This window comes from Macrobrachium nipponense, chromosome 21, assembly GCF_015104395.2.
Source record: "Macrobrachium nipponense isolate FS-2020 chromosome 21, ASM1510439v2, whole genome shotgun sequence".
In the NCBI taxonomy this organism is placed as follows: Eukaryota; Metazoa; Arthropoda; class Malacostraca; order Decapoda; family Palaemonidae; genus Macrobrachium; species Macrobrachium nipponense.
This window is the reverse complement of record NC_087212.1, coordinates 27,682,396-27,706,131: the sequence shown is the minus strand read 5'-3', so window position 1 is coordinate 27,706,131 and position 23,736 is coordinate 27,682,396. Positions and strand designations below refer to the sequence as shown.

At 42.3% G+C, this 23,736-nt stretch overlaps 1 protein-coding gene across 1 annotated transcript in view; it reads left to right on the top strand.

Annotated features, from left to right (window-relative positions):
* Positions 1-5,408: 5,408 nt before the first annotated feature.
* LOC135197867 (T-complex protein 1 subunit eta-like) overlaps positions 5,409-23,736 on the top strand; it is a gene marked incomplete at its 5' end in the record, with an annotated part of 56,697 nt that continues 38,369 nt past the window's right edge. The window contains 4 exon segments of the mRNA XM_064225059.1: positions 5,409-5,567; positions 12,425-12,616; positions 14,753-14,917; positions 15,066-15,199. Of these exon segments, the coding sequence (XP_064081129.1) occupies positions 5,409-5,567; positions 12,425-12,616; positions 14,753-14,917; positions 15,066-15,199 (650 nt within the window).

Genomic DNA, 23,736 nt, shown 5'->3' with positions numbered 1-23,736 from the left:
ACAGTGGAGCTCGCCGGTCGCCTGACCGTCACTCTCACAGAGAGCGATCGGGTACGGCGACCAGCACCGCTCCTCTGACACACGAGACCGGGCCGCTGTTCTCGGTCCAGCCGTTTCTCCACAGCGAGACGGCTCGACTAGGTCTGCAGCTCGATCGCCACCGCGGGTTGGCGATCGCCTGCAGTCTTCCAAGCCCGCTGGTTCTGCCAGCGAGCGAGGAGGGAGCGTCAGGTTCTCTCTCCCATACCTTCAACCTCCTCGGGTTACACCGGGAGGGGCGAGGTATTGAGGAGTGATCGTGAGGGGTGCGCCCCCTCAGGAATCCCACCACGTCGTCGTACGTACCAGGCTCGGTTCTCGGACCAGCCAGGTAGTACGCACAGGTGGTTGGAGGAGACCGAGAGGGGTCTGTCGCTGCTCCTCTCCTTGAGGGAGGAGGGTCTCGGGAGGTGTCCTGTTTGAGGGACTGGACGGTCCGACTCCGCAGGACGCAGTCACTCCTGAGATCCAGAGTAACTTTGCCGAGGTTATTGCGCTGATTCGTCAGCACAACGACCTCGCGGAAGGATCGCCGCTCCCACCATCCGAGCCCACGTCCCGGCTCGAGTCGTTCTGGGGCCCGAAGAGGGAACCCAGACCAACGGTGGCTTTGTTTTTTTTTTTTCCTTCCGCGTTCTGAGCTTGCGGACTCAGTGCTGGACCAGGTTGAATCGCTTGTCTCCGGACAAGACGGTTCGCTCAAGTCTGGCAGGTCGAGCAAGCTGCTTCCACCTCCTCTGCTGCGACAGCGGCGTTTTTACGTGCCATCTGAAGACCCGATGCCGCCCAAACAGGTGAACCCGGAGTTTAGCCAGGCTGACTCCGGGTGTGTCTCTGCAGCAGCTCCTGTCCGAGAACCTGTGGTTCTCGCAGCAAGAGGCACTCGGCCTGGAATCTACCGCCATGGCAGCTTTCCAGGCCGTCTCCTGGCTAGATCTGTGGTCCCTCACAGTATCTAAGTCGCAGCCAACTCCGGGGGAATTTCTCCCGAAGATGACTGGCCTTCAGGAGACTTTTGCCAGTCTGGGGGAAGAGCCATCTCCTTCCTTGCCCACCAGACGGTGAACCTGTGGGCCAACCTGGTTCTCCGACGAAGGGACGCTGTCCTTACTCGGGTTTCCATGGGCGGCCGTCACCGGGTAGTGAAGGCGGGGGTTGGGACTTCGCAACGGACCTTTACGGAGTTCCACGTCTCTCTTCCAGGAGAGATGGTGGACGCTGCGGTGGACAGACGGCGCACTGACGACAGTGACCGCCTGGTTCACCAGGCAGTCTCGAAGGCTTCTGGGCAGCCTCGGGCTGCGGCCAAGTCTAAGAGCTCGGCTAGCGCCTTCCTCGGTGGCTAAGACGGTAGCTGCGTCGAAGCCCCGGGGAATGACTCTGTCTTCTTCGACTTCTGGCAAGGGGAGCCGTAACCAGCCCTCCTCCCAGCCCTCCTCCTCCCGTGGAGGCTCTGGGAAGAAGTCGAGAAAGGGGGGAAAACGCTAGGGACGGCGTTCCCCCTCACCTGCTGCCGGAAGTGGGGGGGTGCCTGGCCAGCCATTGGGCAACTTGGCAGCGCTACGGCGCCGAGACCTGGATTGTAGATGTCCTTCGGGAGGGATATCTATTACCCTTCGAATCTCGGCCACCCCTCACCTCCAACCCGGTCCAACAGCAGTCGTACGTTCCAGGGTAATCGAAGGACGTAGCACTGAGACAGGAGATCAAGACCATGCCTGAGCAAGAGAGCTGTAGAAATCGTCACGGATCAGTCACCGGGCTTTTACAGTCGACTCTTCCTGGTGGAAAAGTCTACGGGAGGCTGGCGCCCGGTGATAGATCTCTCCCCCTGAAAACCGGTTTGTTCGCCAGACCCGGTTCACGATGGAGACGGCACGCTCAGTGCTCGACTCCATCAGGGAGAACGATTTCATGCTTTCAGTGGACTTGAAGGATGCGTATTTCCAAATACCCATTCATCAGTCCTCCAGAAAGTACCTCCGCTTCATCCTCGCGGGACGGTGTACCAGTTCAGGGCACTTTGCTTCGGTCTCTCAACCGCCCCACAGGTGTTCACGCGAGTGTTCACTCTGGTGTCTGCTTGGGCCCATTCGCACGGGATACGTCTGATGAGGTATCTCGACGATTGGTTAGTCCTGGCGAGCTCCCGCTCGCAGTTGCTACAGGACAGGGATCGACTGCTCGAGTTCTGTCGCGATCTGGGATCGTTGTGAACTTCGAAAAAGTCCGATCTCGAGCCCAAGCAGAGGATGAAGTACCTGGGTATGCTGATCGACACGGTAGCAGGGCGAGTCTTCCCCACCGCAGACTCGCGGATCAGCAGATTCAGGGAGGCAGCCAACCAGTTTCCTGTCTCGGCAGAACAGGTAGCTCAGCGATGGCAAGTCGTGATCGGACACCCTGTCGTCACTCGAGAAGTTAGTCCCTCACGGGGCGCTTCACCTGCGGTCTCTTCAGTGGAGACTAAAGGAGAGTTGGTCACAGGCGACGGATCCCCCAAGCTTTCCAGTGTCACTGACACAGGAGGTTGAGGCAGGACCTAGCCTGGTGGCTGGACGACAGGAACCTCTTAAGGAGGAGTGCCCTGCGCACTCCCCCCCGGACATGCAGCTGTTCTCAGACGCATCGACCGAGGGATGGGGCGCACACCTGGAGGAGTTGCTGGACTTCAGGAGTGTGGGACGAGAACGACAAGTACCTTTCACATCAATGTACTGGAACTCAAGGCAGCGTTCCTCGCTCTCCAAGAGTTCCAGGACCGCTTGATGGGACACTCAGTGGTGTTGATGTGCGACAACACCACGGTGGTGGCTTACGTCAACAAACAGGGGGGACTAGTGTCTCTCCCGTTGTACCAGTTGACTCGGCAGGTGCACGAGTGGGCCGAGGCACACTCAATAGAGCTGTCGGCACGCTACATTCCAGGAAGAGGAATGTAGTAGCAGGACACGCTCAGCCGTCGGGATCAGGTGATAGGGACCGAATGGTCTCTACACCAGGACGTGGCGGAAAGGCTCTTCGACCTGTGGGGGCGACCAGTCGTGGATCTGTTCGCCACCCGGCACAACAGGAAGCTCCAGGTGTTCTTCTCGGCCGTGCCGGACCCATGGGCAGCTGCAGAGGACGCTCTTCAACACCCGTGGGACAACCTCTTCGCCTATGCCTTTCCCCGTTCAGCCTGATTTGCAAGGTGATCAGTCGAGCACTGGTCACCCCGAATCTCAGGATGATCCTGGTGGCTCCCAAATGGCCACAGGCCATTTGGTATCCGGACCTGCTGGCTCTTCTCGCAGGAGAACCGAGAGAGATTCCCCCTTGGCACAACCTTCTCGCCCAGCCACACGTCGAGCTGGTACCACCGAGCAGTCCAGTCTCTACGTCTTCACGGTTGGCTGTTATCCACCATCTCTTGCGAACGAGAGGCTTTTCTCGTAGCGCAGCAACAGAGATGGCTGGAAACGTCCGTCAGTCCTCTGCAGCTGTGTACCAGGGGAAGTGGGCCGTCTTCTGTGGTTGGTGTCGTAGACGGGGTCTATCTCCTCTCAGAGCCACTCTTCAGCAGGTAGCGGATTTCCTCGTTTTTCTTCGCCGAGAGAAGCTCCTCTCAGTCCCCACAGTCAAAGGATACAGAGCCGCCTTGGCGCTCGTCCTGAAACTGAGGGGATTGGACATCTCGAACTCGTTCGAGATCTCCTTGCTTATGAGGAGCTTCGAAAGGTCTTGCCCACCCAGGGAACTCAGGCCCCCTGCGTGGGATGTGACTCTCGTCCTTAGGAGTCTGACTCGAACGCCGTTTCGAGCCACTCCGAGAGTCGTCAGACAGGGATCTGACCCTCAAGACCCTCTTCTTGCTGGCCCTGGCATCGGCGAAGAGAGTAGGGGAACTTCATGGTCTTTCCTATGATGTACGACACTCCAGGGGATGGGGATCTGTGACGCTCGATTTCGTCCCGAACTTCGTTGCGAAGACTCAGAAACCGTCGATCCCTGACGACAGGTTCGAGTCATTCACGATTCCTCCCTATTGGACTTCACCGATAATGATGCGGATGAGATGCTGCTTGTCCTGTGAGGGCGCTACGGCGCTATCTGAAGAGAACTCGACACCTCAGGCCTGAGTGTCGACGCCTCTTCGTTAGCACCGGGGTCACCAAGAAAGAAGTATCCAAGAACACACTTTCATTCTGGCTGCGTGAGGTCATCAGGAGGGCGTATGAGGCTGATGGTAGTGACGACATCCGTACGTCCCGTCCGAGGAAAGCTCAAACGGAAGTTTCAGAAGTATTGGCCCCTCGTTGGCGTTTCGTAAGAACTTCTCCGTGGCGCAGGTCCTGAAGGCAGGGGTCTGGTCTAACCAGACTACCTTTACGTCCTTCTACCTTCGGGATATTGCCCACAGGGTCCTTGGATACCTTTTCCTTGGGACCCGTGGTGGCTGCTCAACAAGTTGTGTAGCTAACCCAGACCCTCGCAGGCTGAAACAGCATCGAGTCCTGGTGTGACTGTGTGGATGGATGTGTGAGTGAGTGAGTGACTGGCTCTCTCTTCCCATCTTTTCCTCCTCCTCTACCTGTGGGCAGAGGGCCACGGTCGTCACTAAGCTGGATGAGGACGAGATGCAGGTGAGCTATATGACAGAGCCCCATCCTATCCCTTTCACTAGGGATAGGAGCAGAATATCCACCACTTCCTTCTACAAGGGGGGGAAGTGGATGCCTACAAGAGTCAAACCCATGACTTTATATTTGCTCCTGTACAGGAACAAGTTCTTACATTGCTGGTACGAAGAGATACGCATGCCTCTCTCTTAGTACTCGGTCCAGAGGTCTGACCATTGATCCTGCGGTGCACACCCCGATCAATCGGACAGAGGCTTGGATCCCTCCCTCGCTCTTACGACCAGGGAGGCTTCCAAGGTTGGGCGAACACCAGTCTGTTCACAAAAGACTCAGATTCCACCCACCAAGAAGTGAGTCTTCCTATTGTAAAAGGACCGAAGGTTTGTATGCCGTGTCGGAACAAATGACAATTTGTCCAAAATTGCATTTTTCCTAACTATACAAACCTGAGGTCCTTTTACACATAGCCCCACCTCATGCCACCCCTCACTCTGCAGTTTTTGCTTGGGCCAAAAGCAAAAGTGATTTGTTTACCTCCCAGTCGCGCGCGCGCGCCTGTCGGACAAGCAGTTAACTACCGAACCCCTTGTTCGAAAGCTTACGACCTATCCAGCTGCCGCTAGTACCTTCCTATTGTAAAAGGACCTCAGGTTTGTATAGTTAGGAAAAATGCAATTTTGGACAAATTGTCATTTTTCGACAAATTGTCATTTTATATTAAAAATTCCGTTTCCATGTATTTTTCAGGTTGGTGATGGAACAACGACAGTTGTGTTATTAGCAGGACAGTTTTTGCATGAATGCAAGAAATTGATTGAAGAAGGCGTTCACCCACATAATATTGTCAGGTCATTCAGAAAAGCTACTAGACTTGCAATAGAAAAAATTAATGAGATTTCAGTCAAGGTAAGTTAAATATATTATTTAGCATTAAAACTTGTTAGTACAGGTATTCCTCGTTTAACGATGGGGTTCCGTTCCAGCGACCACGTTGTTAAGCTTGTTTAGCTTTAATTTTTTTTACTAATAGCATTAATTTTCAGTCATATACACAGAACTAGTTTCTGACATACCCTATTACTGGGCTCAGTTCTGAACTTTTTTCATCATTTTATTACTCAAATATTGTAATTACATCATTTTATAACTTCATAGTGTATTATAATTTTATTTAAAATAGTGTACATTATTTAAACAGGTTTAGCCTACATTCCCAAGTTAGCTTAATAGTAAGTCAATACAGGACTAAACTTTTCTCAGAATCTGCACATTATTATCCTTGACTTTCATATCCTAAATTTGGTATTTCATAATTATACTATTAGTATCTTTGTCATTTATTTTGCTTGTACAGGGTAGTGAGATGAAAAAAAATGGAAGAATTTTGCCAATCACATTGCATTTGAATGTCGCCATCAAAACGTAAATAAAGCACACTGCCATCCATTGAGGAAAGTGACCACTAAACTATTCGCTAATGGGATAAACATTTTCTAGCATAGATAAAGATTTACATTTGCACTTCTTACTTCTAGTATCATCTAATCTCATGGGTGACATATCGAATATGTAAAAACACAGTTGTATAAAAGAAATTAACTATCACATCTCTTTCAAGCATAGGAGGAGGAAGGAATTCGTGCATGCCAAATGTCTCATTTTTTTTATTAACAGGTTTGACTTGGTAGAGACTTCTCAAGTGGAATATTTTAAAAAGTTATTTATTTTCAAGTTAATATAAAAAGATATGTTTGACTTCACACATTTGGTTCATTTTCTTTTCATTACTAAGAATTCACACATTTTGTTTTCATTTCGTAAAGACAAAGGAGATATGGCATAATTTTTGCTGTCTTGAAATTGTAAACAATATGGGGCACTCCCCTGTTGGCCACGCAATGAACTAATGGTGGCTGAATCAAGCTGAACCACTGGAGTTTCCCGGCACTGAATAGCCTTTCTCTTGGCCATCATTCCCAATATTTTTATTTTCATGCCATGTGTTTTTTTTTCCTCCACGTTGCCGTCGTAACTGAGCAATAACTACCAACATACGTGATGATTCATATTATGAAATAAACAGATGATAAAGGTAATAAAACCATTTTCACCTTATATATTATTGGTATATCTTTATAGCAAATAGCCTATTTGAGGAATAATTCTCTTTCAATGAAACCAACTTTTATCTATGCAATCCCAGTTGAGAAACTGTAATTTACAGTTGCTCTCACAGCACCCTTTATTTTTTGGCAACCTTTCAGAAAAATTCAATGATAGTGTAATTATGGTGGTAGTAACGTTTTTGACCTTGGGTGCCGGAGGCTGTTCATAAGTACAGGACGGAACAAAAAGGAAGTGTCCAGGACCAGGAACACAATATCGTTTTGGTTGAGAGAAACGATCAGGAATGCATACATGACAGAAGGCAGAGGGAGGGTCAAATAGCCGAGAGGGGGCTAGAGCTCATGACATCAGGGGCTTGAGCGCTTCTTTGGCATTCAAGAAGAATTTGTCTGTGGAGAGAATTTTGAAAGCTGGTATTTGGTAACACCAAACAACTTTCACCTCTTTTTATTTAAAAGATGTTGCCCATAGATCCTTGGACACTTTTTTCCTTGGGTCCAGTGGTGGCGGTGGCCCTGCAAGTGGTATAGCTCATCCGGTACCCCTGGCGGGTCAGTTTGTGTCTAATCTAAGATGAAGGTATGAAAGCAGAATGAATGAGATGACAGGTCTTTCTTCTTTACTACTTTCTTTCTACTCTTTACCTACGGGCAGTATGAAGGAGAGTACCATCAAGCGGGAACGGACTAGATGCAGGTGAGGTGGTCAGCCATACTGTAAAGATAATCTAGAGTATAGTTTACCTCAGTAGCAACACACTCCTCTCGGTAATAGGGAGAGAGAGGAGTAATAATAGATCCGGATACAAGGGACAGGAGTGGTTTAGGAGAATGGAGTTCTCCATCTTCCGTAATGTAATAAACCATGGCATCTTACGAACACCCAGAGAGGGAAACCAATAGATTCTCTTATATCTTTGGTTCAAGGGTTAATAGTCCATTGTCCTAGAGTACACCTACTATTTGGAAATGGATAAAGGTGGCAAACTCCCAGTCAGTTATAGAGACTTACCTCCCACCAATAAGTAAGTCTATCCTAATGTTGAGACCCAAGGTTTGTTCCGTATATATGAAAAAATTACAAATTTTTAACCAATTTGTATTTTTCATAACTAACAAACCTGAGGGCTTAACAGATAAAGGCCTACCACTAACCACCCCTCTAGCAGTCTAAACTGGGTTGAAACTAAACTGGGTTGGAAGAGTAACTGGCTGGTCACGGGATGCCGAGGGGATTCTGGTTACTACATGCCCTGTAACCTGGATTAGATGCCAATAGTCCCTGGATCTCACACGGTTAATTTTAATTCTACCGGTTTCCAGCTTGGCGCTAGTATTATCCTAATGTTAAGACCTCAGGTTTGTTAGTTATGAAAAATACAAATTGGTAAAAAATGTGTAATTTTTCATTACAAGTTTCTCATACATATCACAAGATTGATCACATATGCCACCATCATAGGGATTCCAGTCTGGTTCTGGTGAATTGACTTCGACTTTGTCGTCAGTATCTTACAAATCATCTTCGGTCCCATCCATGACATTTCTTAAATGAATTTATGATACTTTCTATTTTCACATTCCCCCATGCTTTTATAACAAAATCACAACAAACATAAAGTGAGGCAGCACACAAAGCTGTTTGTAACTGTTTAGAACAATTCAGTCATATGAACGGTAATTGTATATGGGAATTATCGTTCATTATTGTATTGTTGTTAGCGGTTGTTTGAGAATGATGACGAAACGTAAACAAAACTGTGGTTTCCCTTCTAGGCAACGTATGTATGAAAAACATGATAAAGAATCAGTTGTTAAACCCAGCTTTGAAATTTATGATAAGAATTGTGTCTGAATTAGGTTCCATTCGGCAACTAAAAACAGTGATTTTGCCAGTAAAATGTGATCAGCTGATTATTTTAAGACTGTAAACAAACCAGAATGCAAATTACTCATCATCGCTGTGTTCATCGTTGCTGAATAACCACTGGTTTCATGCAATGTAAAAACACCATGCAAACAAAAACAAACTATATAGTACGTATATTGTAATACGATGATACATGCAATATGATTAAATACAGTAAAACAAGGTTTGGTTTATAGAATTCTGGATGAAACAGTTGTAAACCTGTATTGACATAACTGAATTGAGAAACGGCTAATTGCTGATGTTGTTTACCATTGTTATTGAGTGTTTATGAAGAGCTTTGTTAAAATTGTGAAGTTGTTAAACCCCGCTGATTTTTAATGGTGGCTTCCATAAGTAAAAATAAGATACATTTGTTCATATATGAAACAAACCTTCAGTCTTAACAAAAGGATAAATACTTAGCGCCAGCTGGAAACTGGTAAAGTTTAAAGTAATTGTGTACGCAAGCGACTATTGGCATCTGTGCTGGGTCACAAGTCATGTGGAGCTGCCTTTAAGAGAGGATGTGCTTTGCTTCCGACCTTTTAAAGCCAGTTTAGTTTGCCCCCTATTGTTTTGAATCTGTTGTGTTTGCAATTCCAGGTCACTATTGTGAACATGGAGCCTTCTCGTGCTTCGAGATTTCCTGGATATCACAAGAAGCAGATAAACGCCTGGATATTTTCTTCGACGCTTTTGACGTCGGGATACTCATCGTGTAGTAGGTTGTAGGCGCAGAAACTCTTCAGATACAGTTAATTCGTTGCCTGTACTTTGGATTTTCACATATATCGTATGGCTTGCCTGTGAATCCAAAGCTTGGATGTATCAGGATGTGCTTTGGGAAGTCATTTTGACTGATTGTGCTCCTTTCCCTGCGGAGAGAGGTGTGGATCGCCATCTTGTTTTCGTTCCAGATATGTGGGCAGGGTTGATGAAGGTGTGCGATCAGCATTAGGCCTATCAGGATTACTAACCCAAGAAGGACAGTTGGTTTGCTATATGACGTCACGCTGCCATCCAGGGTCCCACGCAATGGATGTCCCTTCTATCCTGATATGCACGGAACGGCGGTCGAATGCATCAGCATCTGTAGAGAAGCAGGTAGTGCAACACCTCAGCCTTTTGAGTTAGATTGCTATGCCTACAAGAATAACAACAGCCTCGCACTTCTTGTCGAGTGCTGACTTCGGATGTCACTTCACAGCTGCAGCCTACGGAGACATGTTTCCATTTTCGCTTCTTCAAGGTACAAGAGTACTTTACAACTACGCTTTCGGATTTGGCGACACGCACATTGTTTTTGAGAGAAATTGCTAGTGTTAGGAGATATAACAAACACATAGTGGAAAAGACATAAGTCTTTCCTCTGTCTCCTTCCGCTTGGGCGTCAACAAGCTTAGTGCGTTCTCCTGCAAAAAAAATAAGGATTTCGTGGCTGATCCCCGAGCCAAGAGGAGAAGTTTCTTCTCCAACTTCGAGCCAGGACTGTCACATCCCTATTATAAGAAAGCACAAGAAGTAGTTGTAATTGTCGAACAAGTGACTGATGGAAGCTTAGTCTAGTGGGGCTGTGGAGAGTTGGAAAAGGCTAGAATCAGGGACTTTGTGACTCATCCTCTTGCCAAGAGGAGAAGAATAATTTTTTCTTCATCTTCGAGCCAGGACTGTCACATCCTTGTAAAAAGTAGCAATGCCGCAGAAGTTTGGGTCTCTTGGTCTTGGCTGCAAGAGTACCATCAACAGCCTCACGCTTCTATCAAGCGTGTTGATGTCATAGCCAAAACCGTTATCCATGACGTTTAGAAAAATGAGCTCAATTGAGCAATTTGAAGAAGGTGTCTGTCTGTTCATTGAAATTTGAGAGTTGGTTCATTGTTATGACAAACCACTTTCAATTTCCTGTACATAAAGGAGGTTGCCCAGAGGTTCTTGGACACAATTTCCTTGGGTCCTTTGGTGGCTGCTCAATAATTGTGTAACTCATCCAGCACCCCTAGCAGGTCAGTTGGTTTCTTGTCTTAAGATGATGGTATGAATGTGAAATGGAGGAGATAACTAGCCTCTTTCCTTTTCAAATTTCTTTCTCCTTCTTTACTTCGGGTAGTAAGAAGAGAGTACCATCATAAGCTGGAATGGATAAGATACAGGTGAGTGAAGTTGCCATAATGTTAGGGCTATCATCAGTGTAAGATACCTATCAGTAGTAGGACATTTAGCAAGGGGGAGAGGAATGATAACAAACCAACATAAGTGGATGAATTGGTTTGTTAGAAGAACAGATGGTCTTATCTTCCTCAGACGCAATGAACTATGACATTGTGTAGAAACCCAGAAGTCTGACTCTTATGATATTCATATATATCTTAGATTCTGAAATACTCGTCAGTTTTTTCGTAGAATACTCCTATTCAGAAAACTGATCAAAGGTGGCAAACTCCCAGTTGGTTAATAGTACTTACCTCCCACCAAAAGTAAGTCTATCCTAAAGAACAAATGATAAATTTTTAACCAATTTGTATTTTTCATAACTAACAAAGCTGAGGTCTTAACATACAAAGGCCCACCTCTAATTACCCCTCTATCAACTAAACTGGGTTAGAAGAATAACTAACGGGGTCACAAGTTAAAGAGGGGTTTGTGGGTGGCTCCACATGACTCGTGACCAAGCACAGATGCCAATAGTCCGTTGCGTACACAATTATTTTAAACTTTACCGGTTTCCAGCTGGCACTAAGTATTTATCCTGATGTTAAGACCTCAGGTTTATTAGTTATGAAAAATACAAATTGGTTAAAATTGTGTCATTTTTCTTCATCCCTCGGAAATGGAGATCTCAAAAAAGAATACTTGTAAATTAAAGCTGCAGGTTATAGCCGAGGCTGAATAAAACAAATAACGGCCTGCAAAAGTGATGTTCGGAACTGGAGGAACCACACCTAATCCTCATACAATGAAGTAATATGTGCACATTTTCAATCAGACTTCATTAATTTATGAAAAAAGGTATCTTCGAATTATATCTCTTCTAATAACTAATGGCAATGAAGATATCAATGATACTCAATTAGCTGAGCTTTAGGAATGTAAATAATATAAAATGCAAATGGTGTACATGACAATGTTTATATTCTGTAATGCAAAAACAATATGATAATAGTAATACTGTAATTGTATACAACAAGCAAAACTACCTTTATTTAAGTCATCATTATTATAAATAGAGTTGTACTGTTTAATTTTTGCAAATCATGTTTCTCCCAAAAAAATTCGGTTTTGTAATTTAGAAGTCGTCTTATACTGCAGATATAAGATAAATTCATGAAAATTTGCCATGATTTTTTTAAAAAAAACCTTGTCTTAACTACTAAAAATTCTATTATACACAAAAATGCATACAGTATATAGGAAGTGGTTTATTGGTCAGCTCATTGGTTACTCCCTTATGCTAAAGGAACCTTTTTAGTTTTGAATGTTTTGGTAAGATAAGGTTTATTTGTCATTGTGTTTCTCAATAAAGATTTAATTATGGTAAAGTACAATACACATGTATAGCTTTTGGATCATCATATGAATTAATATTAGTAATATAATTTTTGCATTATGGTATGTAGGTTTTTATATACTCCTGTATTGTTTCATGTTAAATGTGTATTGATGGAATTCACATGGAATTTTTGTAACTACTATATTTGACTTTAACTCTCTTTGTTTCATGTTTTAAGGTTAATAAACAAGATCCAAAAGAGCTTCGCTCCATTTTGGAGAAATGTGCTGGAACTTCATTAAATAGCAAGTTGATACATCAACAAAAAGATTTCTTCGCAAAGATGGTTGTGGATGCAGTTATGTCTCTTGACTCTCTCCTGCCACTAGACATGATTGGTATTAAGAAAGTACCTGGTGGCTCTCTTGAGGTGAGTTCGAGCTGTCATTGGCAAAGTGTTTATGTTAACAGCTCAGTCTCTGTTTTGGAAAGGTTACTTTGTTAGAAGACCATTGTTATTGTAAATGTAAGTAGATGTTTCATTATTTAATTTTAGCTCTGTTATAGGTTGATGGGTTGTTGGTAGGATAACACATATAATTATTAGCAGATATTTGTAAAGTTATGTCATGTCTGGGCCAGATTCCAGTTGAAAAGGGTTTTTGGGGTGAAGAGGTGTGAATTAAGGGACTAGTGAGATTTATTGTTTATTAACATCAAGATAGCATTTGGGTTTTGCACTATCTGTAATACCTGCGAGTGGTAAAAGAATTCACACTGCATGACCTTTAATTTTTCTTCCTTTCGCTCTTCCATTCGTCCAGTTTGTTGTCAAACCTCTTATTTTTTAAAGCAGCCTTTTTTCCTCCACTTTAGATCCTTGGGCTTCATCTAATATTTTTCTTGTGCTGTGTATCTTGCTGTCCATCCACAGCAACTCCCAGTTTTCACTGTCTTATCTTAGGTGGTGAATGGCTTAAAATGCCCAGTGCTTGGGATTATAGCTTAAATTTCATCACTCCATCATTAATTACAAGGGTGGTGATCACTTGTTTACCTTACTAATTTGTATTTTTCATAACTAACAAACCTGAGGTCTTAACATTAGGATTTACTAGCGCCCAGCTTGGCGCCAGTAAATCCTAATGTTAAGACTGAAGGTTTGTTAGTTATGAAAAATACAAATTAGTTACAAATTTGTCATTTTTCTTTTATATGTTTCTCATATTAATTAAATCCTTGTAGAAATTGCATGGAGGTATGGGCTCATCATGTATTTTTTTAAGTGTTATGTTTTGCTTGTTCCTACTGGGTACAAACCTTTGCTTTTGTTGTATATATTTTCATATCATGCAGAGTATATTTTGTATATCATATAGAACTTTATGATTATTTTAGGATTTTTTAGAGGATTTTTGTTTTAGAATAATGTTTTCTTAGAGGATTTTTTGTTATAGAATAATGTTTGCTCAGTAAGTCTTATAAAATTTTCATTTTTTTTTTTACTCAGTGTTAGGAATGTGTTTGTGTGAGTGGACCATAAGCTGTTGGGTGAAAACATAAATATTGTTAGATTCTTGGAAATAGTGTTTGGATTTTTTCGGATTTCGGAACTGAAACTTGCTCTATAAATACAGAACCACAGTTAATTTCCAGCGTAAACATTGTGAAATGCAAAAATATACAGCATAGAAAAGAATCATAATTTGGGCATTTACTTGTGTGTCATGCAATCATTCAAATTTTGTCCAAAACATAATTTCTTTGTATACATACGTATTGTATAGAGCGAGAAGTATTTTTGATAGATTAAGCTAGGCTTTCAGTCTCGGTAGATACCATTGATATTGCATATCTGAGTTAATTTTTTAACGAATAAATAACCTTTAAAGTAAAATTTTATGAGATTAAATGCAAATCTTCATACATTAAATCAGGCTTACCAACCTTGTGACTTGTTTAAGAATTCATGACTATTTCTTATAATTAACAACCATGTTTTGGAAGAGGCAAAACATGACTATTATTTGACTTATGCAAATGGAGATTATATTATTTGACTTATGCTAATGGATATCTGTAGGTGTAACACCCAAAGGGGCCGCCAGTAGTGCTGGTTTTAAGAAACGAAAGCTGCATGTTTTAGGTTTTTGTTGAAAATGAAACCCAGAAATGTTTTAAGTGCCAGAAAACATTCGCAGTGCACTTATAAAATCTTTTAAACTTCAAAGCAGTAAAAGTATGGTATATATTTTTTGAATGAACTGGCAAGTCTATGTTTATGTTGGGTTTATTTTTTTTAGGGGCCAGGTCCCTTGGGTGCTGGATGAAAGAGTTTCGGCTACATGTACTAATAAAAATAATACTGTATTTTTGACCGGACATATTCAGGAACCAAATTTTGATGTGTTATTTAGTTTTTTGGACATTAGGTATTATATTACTTTGACAAAACAAATAATGGCCTAAATTTAAAAAATGTTTCTTGTTAATGTCAGTGTTAATTAGATTAAATTAAGAATAATGTTCTGAAATAATTATTATTATTGATTTTCTTTTTATTTAGGAATCTCTATTGATTGATGGTGTAGCCTTCAAGAAGACCTTCTCATATGCTGGGTTTGAAATGCAGCCCAAACGTTATGATAATCCGAAGATAGCGATGTTGAATATTGAACTGGAGTTGAAAGCAGAACGTGACAATGCAGAAATCAGAGTAAATAATGTTGAGGTAAGATTAACTATTTTGTTCATGTTAACTGTAAACTTTAGCTGTTGTATGTTAAGTGGCCTGTAGACATGTCATCAAGAAAGATCATCTTTTTGAGTCAAAATGGGAGCTGCAGAATTTTTAACAATTCTTTTCCTAATATTTTCAGGAGTACCAGAAAATTGTTGATACTGAATGGAATATTTTATATGAAAAGTTGGATCTCATCCATAAGTCAGGTGCCAAGGTAGTTTTATCTAAGCTCCCCATTGGTGATGTCGCCACTCAGTATTTTGCAGACAGGTAAGAACCACGGAATAACTCCTCATTTTTTAGTTAATTAACTCACCAAAAATTTGATTCTAAGAACCAGTATACAGACATATCTGCATAAATGTATCCACTTAACAAAACAATGGCTCTCATTGTTTCACATACTCATTATAGCCACTTGGGAAAATACAGTACTCTAGAGCTGATGGTAAAATCAAAGGTTTGCTTGGCCTGCATTAATTTATTAATAAAAAATTTTGAGAGAGAGAGGGTTTAATGGCGAGCACCAAGGTGAAAACTTTGCTCTTGTAAAGTGCAAAGAACCTGAATTTGAAGTAGTTTTTGAAACCCTTGAATGATTTCATATATAGATTATTTGTTCATATACGAAACAAACCTTCGGTCTTAACATTAGGATAAATACTCGGCGCCAGCTGGAAACTGGTAAAGTTTAAAATAATTGTGTACGCAAGGGGCTCTTGGCACCTGTACTTGGTCACGAGACATGTGGAGCCACCCACATATCCCTCATTAACTCGTGACCCCGTTAGTTATTTTCTTACCGCCTTTAAGTGAGGACGTGCTTTGCTCCGTCCTTTTAAAGTCGGTTTAGTTTGCCCCCTGTTGTTTTCAATTTGTTGTTTGGAATTCCCGGGTATGTGAACATGAAGCCTTCTCATGCTGCGAGACTTCCTGGATATCACAAGAAGCAGATAAACGCCCTGTTATTTTCTTCGATGGTTTCGACGTCGAAGTACTTGTCGTGTAGTAAGTTGTAGGTGAAGTAACTCTTAAGGTATGGTTAATTCATTACCTGTGCTTTGGAATATCGAATATTCATATGAATTGCCTGTAATCCAAGGCTTTGATGTATCTGGATGTGCTTTGGGAAGTAATTATGACTGTGCTCCTTTCCCTGCGGGGAGAGGTGTGCATCGCCATCTTGTTTTCGTTCCAGATACGTGGGTAGAGACGATGCAGGTGTGCGGTCAGCGTTAGGCTTATCAGGAGAACCAACCCAAGAAGGACAGTTGGTTTGATGTATAACGTGTTGCCACCCAGGATCCCACGTGATGGATGTCCCTTTTATCCTGACATGCACTGGATGGCGGTCGGATGCGTCGCCATCTGTAAAGAAGCAGATAGTGCAACAAGGCAGCCTTTAATGTCAGGTTGCTATGACTACGAGAATAACACCAACAGCCTTGCACTTCTGGTAGGGTGCTGGCTTCGCATTCGAGTTGCTCAGTGACGTCATAAACATGGCTACCGCCATGACGTCACTTCACAGCTGCGGCCTACACGAAGACATGCTTCCATTTTCATTTCGAGGTACAAGAGTACTTTACAAGTATGCTTTTGGATTGGAGGTTTTTAATGCACGTTGTTTTTGAGAGAAATTACAAGCGTTAGGAGATATAAGTCACATAATGGAAAAGACACAAGTCTTTCCTCTGTATCCTTCCGCTTAGGCGTCATCAAGCTTAGGTGACTGGCTTTGATGCCAGTGCGATCTCCTGCCAATCCTGGAAAAATAGGGACTTCGTAGCTGATCCTAGAGCCAAGAGAAGAAGTTTCTTCTCCATCTTTGAGCCAGGATTGTTACATCCCTATTATATGAAAGCACAAGAAGTAGTTGTAATTGTCAAACAAGTGAATGATGATAAGTAAGTCTAGTGTGACTGCTGTGAAGAGTTCGAAAAGGCTAGAATCAGGGACTTCGTGACTGATCCTCGTGCCAAGAGGAGAAAAATAATTTCTTCTTCATCTTCGAGCCAGGACTGTCACATCCTTGTAAAGTAGAAATACCACAGAAGGTTGGGTCTCTTGATCTTGGCTGCAAGAGTACCATCAACAGCCTCACGCTTCTGTCAAGCGTATTGACGTCATAGCCAAAACCGCTTGCAAATGGCGGTAGTCATGACGTCACAGCCTACTGATTCTCGATTTACTTCGCTGCCTCCGGAACCTAATACGCTTTCTGGCTCATTGGTACACACTGTAATGAAGAATAAACAGGATCAAGAGGTGAAAATGGCTAAGTAAGACAAAAATAAAAGGCATGATTTGTCTTCTTCTCTAGATGGTGTCATAGCTAAGTTCGATGGCATTACTGAGTGTACCAGTCAAGCGTTGGAGGATACGGTATTTCGTGACTGATCCTCGGAACAAGAGGAAAAGAATAAATTCTTCTTCATCTTCGAACCAGGACTGTCACAGCCCAATCAGCAAGAAAGTCAAGAAGTCAGTGGCTGGTAAGCTCAAAGCAATCGGACGAAGCCGTTTACAAGAGTCCGAACGAGCGAAAGCATCGACGGTCACTGGGCTAGCGGCTGACGTGGAGTTGCCAGTGGTGACTACAAAGAGTCTAAGAGAGACTACAGTGCCGTTGCTGAACGTGATACATACGCCAATGCTTTTACAAACGTTTACCATGGATTCTAGATGTCAGAGTGATGAAATATGATGAAATTGTTCTCATATTTGTATATAGGATTGCAAACAGATACCTTCTCAAATCCTACTGACGATAATATTTTCAAGATTGAGCCATCAGTATCCATTAAAGATCAAAGGTGCCGAGGCCGTATGGTTGGACGACCATGACGCATGCAAATAGATACCTTCTCAATTCCTACTGACTATTCGGGATTGAGCCATCAGTGGCCATTAAAGATCAAAGGTGCCGCGTCCGTATGGCCGGGCGGCCATGACACACCCAGACGTTTGTCAGAGGGTAGAGTAAGTTAACGTCTTGTTACGACCCTTGTTGGGCCGTGGTGCAGGTTTGTCTGCACTAAAGGATGTATACTCAAGTGTTGTTACAGAGTATCCAGCAAAAGATGGTCAATGGAGACGAAAACACTCAGGAAAACTCAATAATATTTATTAACAAAGAAAAATAATCAAATTCAACCTTGTGACTGCCAAGGACAAACTCTAGCCCTTAAATAATCCCTTAGGATTCCTAACTACTAAAAACTAAGCCCTAAACAAAGATAATAGAGAGAAACACATGAATGCAAATACGTCAAAATATACAATATAACTGGCCAGATCAAAAATTAATAAAATAACCAATACCTATAACTAAATAGGATGGGAAGGAAGGCGAAGAGTAACAGGGAGAAAACACTTAACCTCCTACCTATGTTTATAGTCTAAATTTATTATATAAATATAAAAGCCACGAGGCTGTTAATATCATAACAATTTATAATTGTAATCAAACAAACAAAAGGGCAAATCCCAACTGTCTCAACAGTTCATTATAAGAGAACTATATATATAAATAATAATAACAACAACAACAAAATATCTCCTCACACTCAGAAGGGGAGTCCGTGATCCAGGACTAATAATAAAGGTCTTGCCTTACAGTAGGCCGTGATCCAAATAATTTCAGAACTCTGCTGACAGGGGAGTACAGAAGCACCAGGAAGGAGGAGTCGAAGAGGTCCTGCACGACCATACTAAAAGGAACGCTTACCTGGGATCTGTCTCCCTACTTGACTTCTAACGGGCATCAAGGCCCCCACAGCTGCAATAACCAAGGCGTCCTGGAAAAGCAAATGCTTTTAACACCTCAGGAAAACTCTTCCACTGAGGTGGCAGTGAGATAAGTCCGCAGGTGGCACAAATCACCTGCAATACAAGCAGGACGCAACACCGCAGGTGGCCAGAAGCGTACCTGCGAAGGACAGCACTCAAAGTACAGCGTACACAACACCGCAGGTGGCCAGATGTGTACCTGCGAAGGGCGGCTCAAAGTACTCCCAAAAGCGTCGATAAAATATATTAAGAGCGGCAGCTGCAGAGCAAAAAAAAGGACAGCCTCTGTAGATAGCCCGAACTGTCTGCCCAAACACTCGCTCTGTCTCTTCTCACCTCCTTCACCGAGGACTCCAGTCACGTACCCAAACGTAAACAAAAAAGATACAAGTGTTAAAAGGGTAATTCAAAAACTTTAACGAGCGGGGAGGAGGTGCAAAATCACCACACTACAACTTAACTTTCGTAATATATATACAATACAAATTTCCTTAAAAATAAATACTTAAATACTAAATGCCTTAATATTAAATGTTAACAAAATCACAAGGTTGACTAAAAACTGAAAAATTACGTTAACATCTGATAGTCTCCTGTGGCTGAACACAGTGCGTTAGAACCAGAGGGAGGAGAAAACCAAGAGTTTCTGGCTTCATATGGGGAGGTGATTGATTTGATTAGTCAATTCAATAACCTTTCGGGGAGCACGGAGACACCTGCCAGCATGCTTCCCCTGGGGATTGACATGGTGTTTGGTTTGAAAAAGGATACAAATGTGTATGAATTACCTTGTTCTAGTCATGTAGAGTCCATTTTACAACACGTAAAATGCACAGATTGATGGAAGGATATGGATACCTCTTAGTAATCGTATGCAGCCTGAATGGTGGGAATTAGCATACTTAGGGTTGACTCCAGAAAACTTGTCGGTATAAGCTGGTTTCTTCCTATAAGAATATTGACCAAACGCTTTGACTCTTACACAAGTAGTTAAAGTTAATCGAAAGCTTGGTTCCTTCGAAAGTAGTGTAGAACCATTCTTCTTAATGAAATCGAATGGGAACTTTAGTTGAAAGAAAGTGGTGAATGTCTTTCTTTCGCCACTTAAGGTAGCCAAGCCTAAGTAGGGCACTTTTAACCTAAGATGCTATAGCCAGGATAATTGGGTCATACCTTTTAGCCTAACAAGTGGTTATATTCGTAGCCTATTCCAGCCAGTCCGAGTCTACTGCTACTATCTTAGTTAATCTGAGTAGTAGTTCTAAGCTTAGACTGCCCGAACTAACTGGTTTCAGTATGCATGTGCTGGCTTGGACCAACTAATGGTTGCAGTTTGGCTTTCGAACCTGCATTTGCTATCTTAGATTAGTCTGAGTGGTACAATTCTTAGCTTAGCCGGGTCCGCTTAGCCTAACTCATAGGTTAGGTGGTTCCGACGTGTCAACTTAGCCTAACAGTGGGTTGATGACTTAACATGATCTGGTTGCTTGAACATGCCCTTACTATCTTAGGTTGGGCGAATTAGTAAGGTTATAAGTATAGCCGAGCATAGACTTGTGCCTAGGCTACCCATTTGAAACACTTTTACCACAGCTTAAAAGGTTGTGGTTGTAGCCTAGCATGGATAGCCCAAACTTTCTTGAACGGCTTTACCCTAACCTAAGTCATTTAGTTTCTAGATTAAGCTAGAGTATACTAGCCTAGCCTAGTTAAGTGTACATCTCAGATGGACTTAACCTACCCTAAGTGTTGGAGGAGTTAGCCTAGCCTAATTGGAAGTGTTAACATAGCCTAACCTAACCAAACCAGGGTCCTAGCCTAATTGGAAGAGTTAGCATAGCCTAACCTAACCAAACCAGGGTTCTAGCCTAATTGGAAGTGTTAACATAGCCTAACCTAACCAAGCCAGGGTCAACCTGGTCTTGCCAACTTAAAATAAGTTAGTCAATTCTTAATTGACTATACCTCCTTAGACTAGTCCAAGTGGTTGTTGGCTAGGTTAACCTGGAATCTGCAAATGGGTCTCTTCCATACTGGTCTAGTTTCTATATTGAAGTCATGAACCTAACAGAGGGTTCGAGCCTAGTTGGCTAGAGCAAGGCATTAGTACCTCATCATATCTGGAAGGGGTAAGTGGGGAGTTTCCCATTCTTCAAGAGAGAGGTAGGGTGAAGTGACGTTGGGTACAGTTCTGGGCTAGGTTACTCGAGAACAGGACCATGATGGTTTCTGGCAATATAGGATTTCCCTTTGGAGGGTAGCATATTGAACATATGCCCGTATATTGTAACACTGAGCTGTTTAATAGCTCGCCTAGGGCTGAGGGCTGGCCTGAAGGATTGGATTCTCTCTCTCTCTCTCTCGGGTTCTCTTCTCTCATCTCTCTCTCTCGTCTCTGCTCTCTCTCCTCTTCTCTCTCCTCTCTCTCTCTCTCTCTCTCCCCCCCCCTGCAGCTTATTTTGGGATCCGAACCGCACTATATCGATAAATTATCTTCTGTCACCATCCGAGTTGGCCGAGATAGGAGTAGGACCTCGGACCACCGGTTTGGCAGATGAGTGCACAAACCACTCATCCAGAGAGGAACTCGTATAATGGAAAAACCATGTAATAGCTATCTCAGGGGTTTCACCCTTCGAGGAGCCTGAGGATTCCATTTGCGATACTGGGAACAACCTGGAGGTTACGCAACCCCTAGGTTTTATCTGTTCCGCCATGACCCGAACGGAAGGATGGGTTCCAGTAATTAAGGAGGACCCAGGATGAGTGTGATAAAGTTTATCGTAGCACAATCGTCGCTACCAGGTTCGTGTGGGGAAGAGGCACCACCGATAGGTAGAATTAATATCTCAAGGTCTGGAGGTTGACCAGTATCCCCTTTCGAACCAAAGGTCGTTAGCTCACATATACAGAATGACTCTTTGGCCGTGACTGCCTGTATAGTGGACGTTTCTGTCCATTTAAGGCATTCGGTTGGTAGACAATGATCTGGTGGAGAGGTGGTCAGAACAGAGGGAAGAATCTCTGTAATTACATGTTTACATGCATGGTGATATAGTACATTGGACTGGTGATTGGGCATGTGAATATCGCTTCACACTGACTAATTTCAGATGAATCAGGAGAAGTGAACTGGATGTGGCACATAAGAACTCCGATCTGATAAGTGAAAACATAATCTGTATCAAGTAGCCTTGCCGGACTACCACCAGGCACATACATCATTCACGTTACAGGAAACTGACTGTGGAAGGGGGGTCTTCCTCTGACCTTGGTAGAGTGGGAGTACTCAATAACCAGGGTTTTGACGTAGACTCAAAGTAGTCTGGAACATCAGTTCCAATTTGCCCCGGAATCCGGGATAATGAGTCATTGCAGCACAGGTCATGATGACAGATACATTTCTTAGTCATGCTTAGTAGGGTTTGATTATGTGTGAGGGGGACCTTCAGCAGGGCCGGCTTTGACTTGTCAAAGTACTCTGTGGTTATAGAAAGAACTACGTCACCTAGAACATTAAGGTGGTAGACATAAAGGAACAGGCCAAACAGAGGGGATCGGCCAAGCCTACTCCTTGTTTGTCAAGTTGTACCAATGAGGTTATACAGAAGAGAAGGTCATCAGAGGAATATGGGCCTTCTGGCAATTATGAACATATCTGTTAAAATGATCGTGACTGTATCAAAGCTCAAAATTGAGCAATTTTAAGGAGGTGTCTGTCTGTTCATTGAAATTTGAGAGTGGGTTCTTTGTTATGAAAACCACTTTCAATTTCCTGTGTGTGTGTGTGTGTGTGTGTATATATATATATATATATATATATATATATATATATATATATATATATATATATATATATATATATATATATATATGATATATATATATATATATATATATATATATATATATATATATATATATATATATATATATAATAAATATATATATATATATAAATTAGTATATATATTATATGTATATATATATATATGTAGGTATATATATATATATATGTATGTATCAGTGGTACCTCGAGATACGAAATTAATCCGTTCCGAGACGGCTTCATATTATGAGTTTTTCATATCTTGGAACACATTTTACATGTAAAATGGCTATCCGTTCCAAGCCCTCCAAAAACAAAAACACCCCAGTAAATTATATTTCCAGGCCTAAAACACATGTTCTAGGGTTACGACGGAAGAAATATGTCTCCAAAAAGGCAAAATACTGTACATACTTGAGTAATATTCAACTGCATGTAATGTTCAACCCCATTATTACTGCATATATTAGGACTTTAGCATATGTCCCTTAGCATAAGCCTAGCCTATGTTAGCGGGTTGCTACTGTAGCCTAGTCTATGATTCCTGACAAATCTAAACCTAAGAGCTAAAAGCTTAGAATATGCCAATAAAATGTATAAATAATCAGTATGTACTCATTTCAAATAATTATTAATTAATCATTAACTATAATACACAAAAAAAGAAAAAACAAACCTTCCAATCGATTGTTTACATTCTTACGAGTATCGAACGAGCACCAAGCAATCATTTTTCCTAGCACACAGTAAGCCATAAATTGTCATTAATATCTCTCTTCAACTAATGAAACCACCAAACAGTATAATAACCATTCATTTCTATTCTTTATTCTATCTTTACCTAATGGAGATACCAAGTTACTGACAGCTGTAATGAAACATACGTAATACGTAACGTAATAATAAAACAAGAAGAATTCTAAAAAATACCTATTTGTTGGCAGACTGATTTATTTTATATTTTCTGATATCTAATTCACAATTTTTTTATTAAATGTATTGCATGTACTCATTTCAAATAATTATTTAGTAACCATTAACTATAATAAACAAACTTAACAAAAGCTTCCAAACGTCTGTTTACATCCAGCACTTACTAGTATCGAACGATCGCCAAGCAATCACTTTTACACAGGAAGCCATAAATTTTCATTATATCTCTTCAACTACTGAAACTACCAAACAG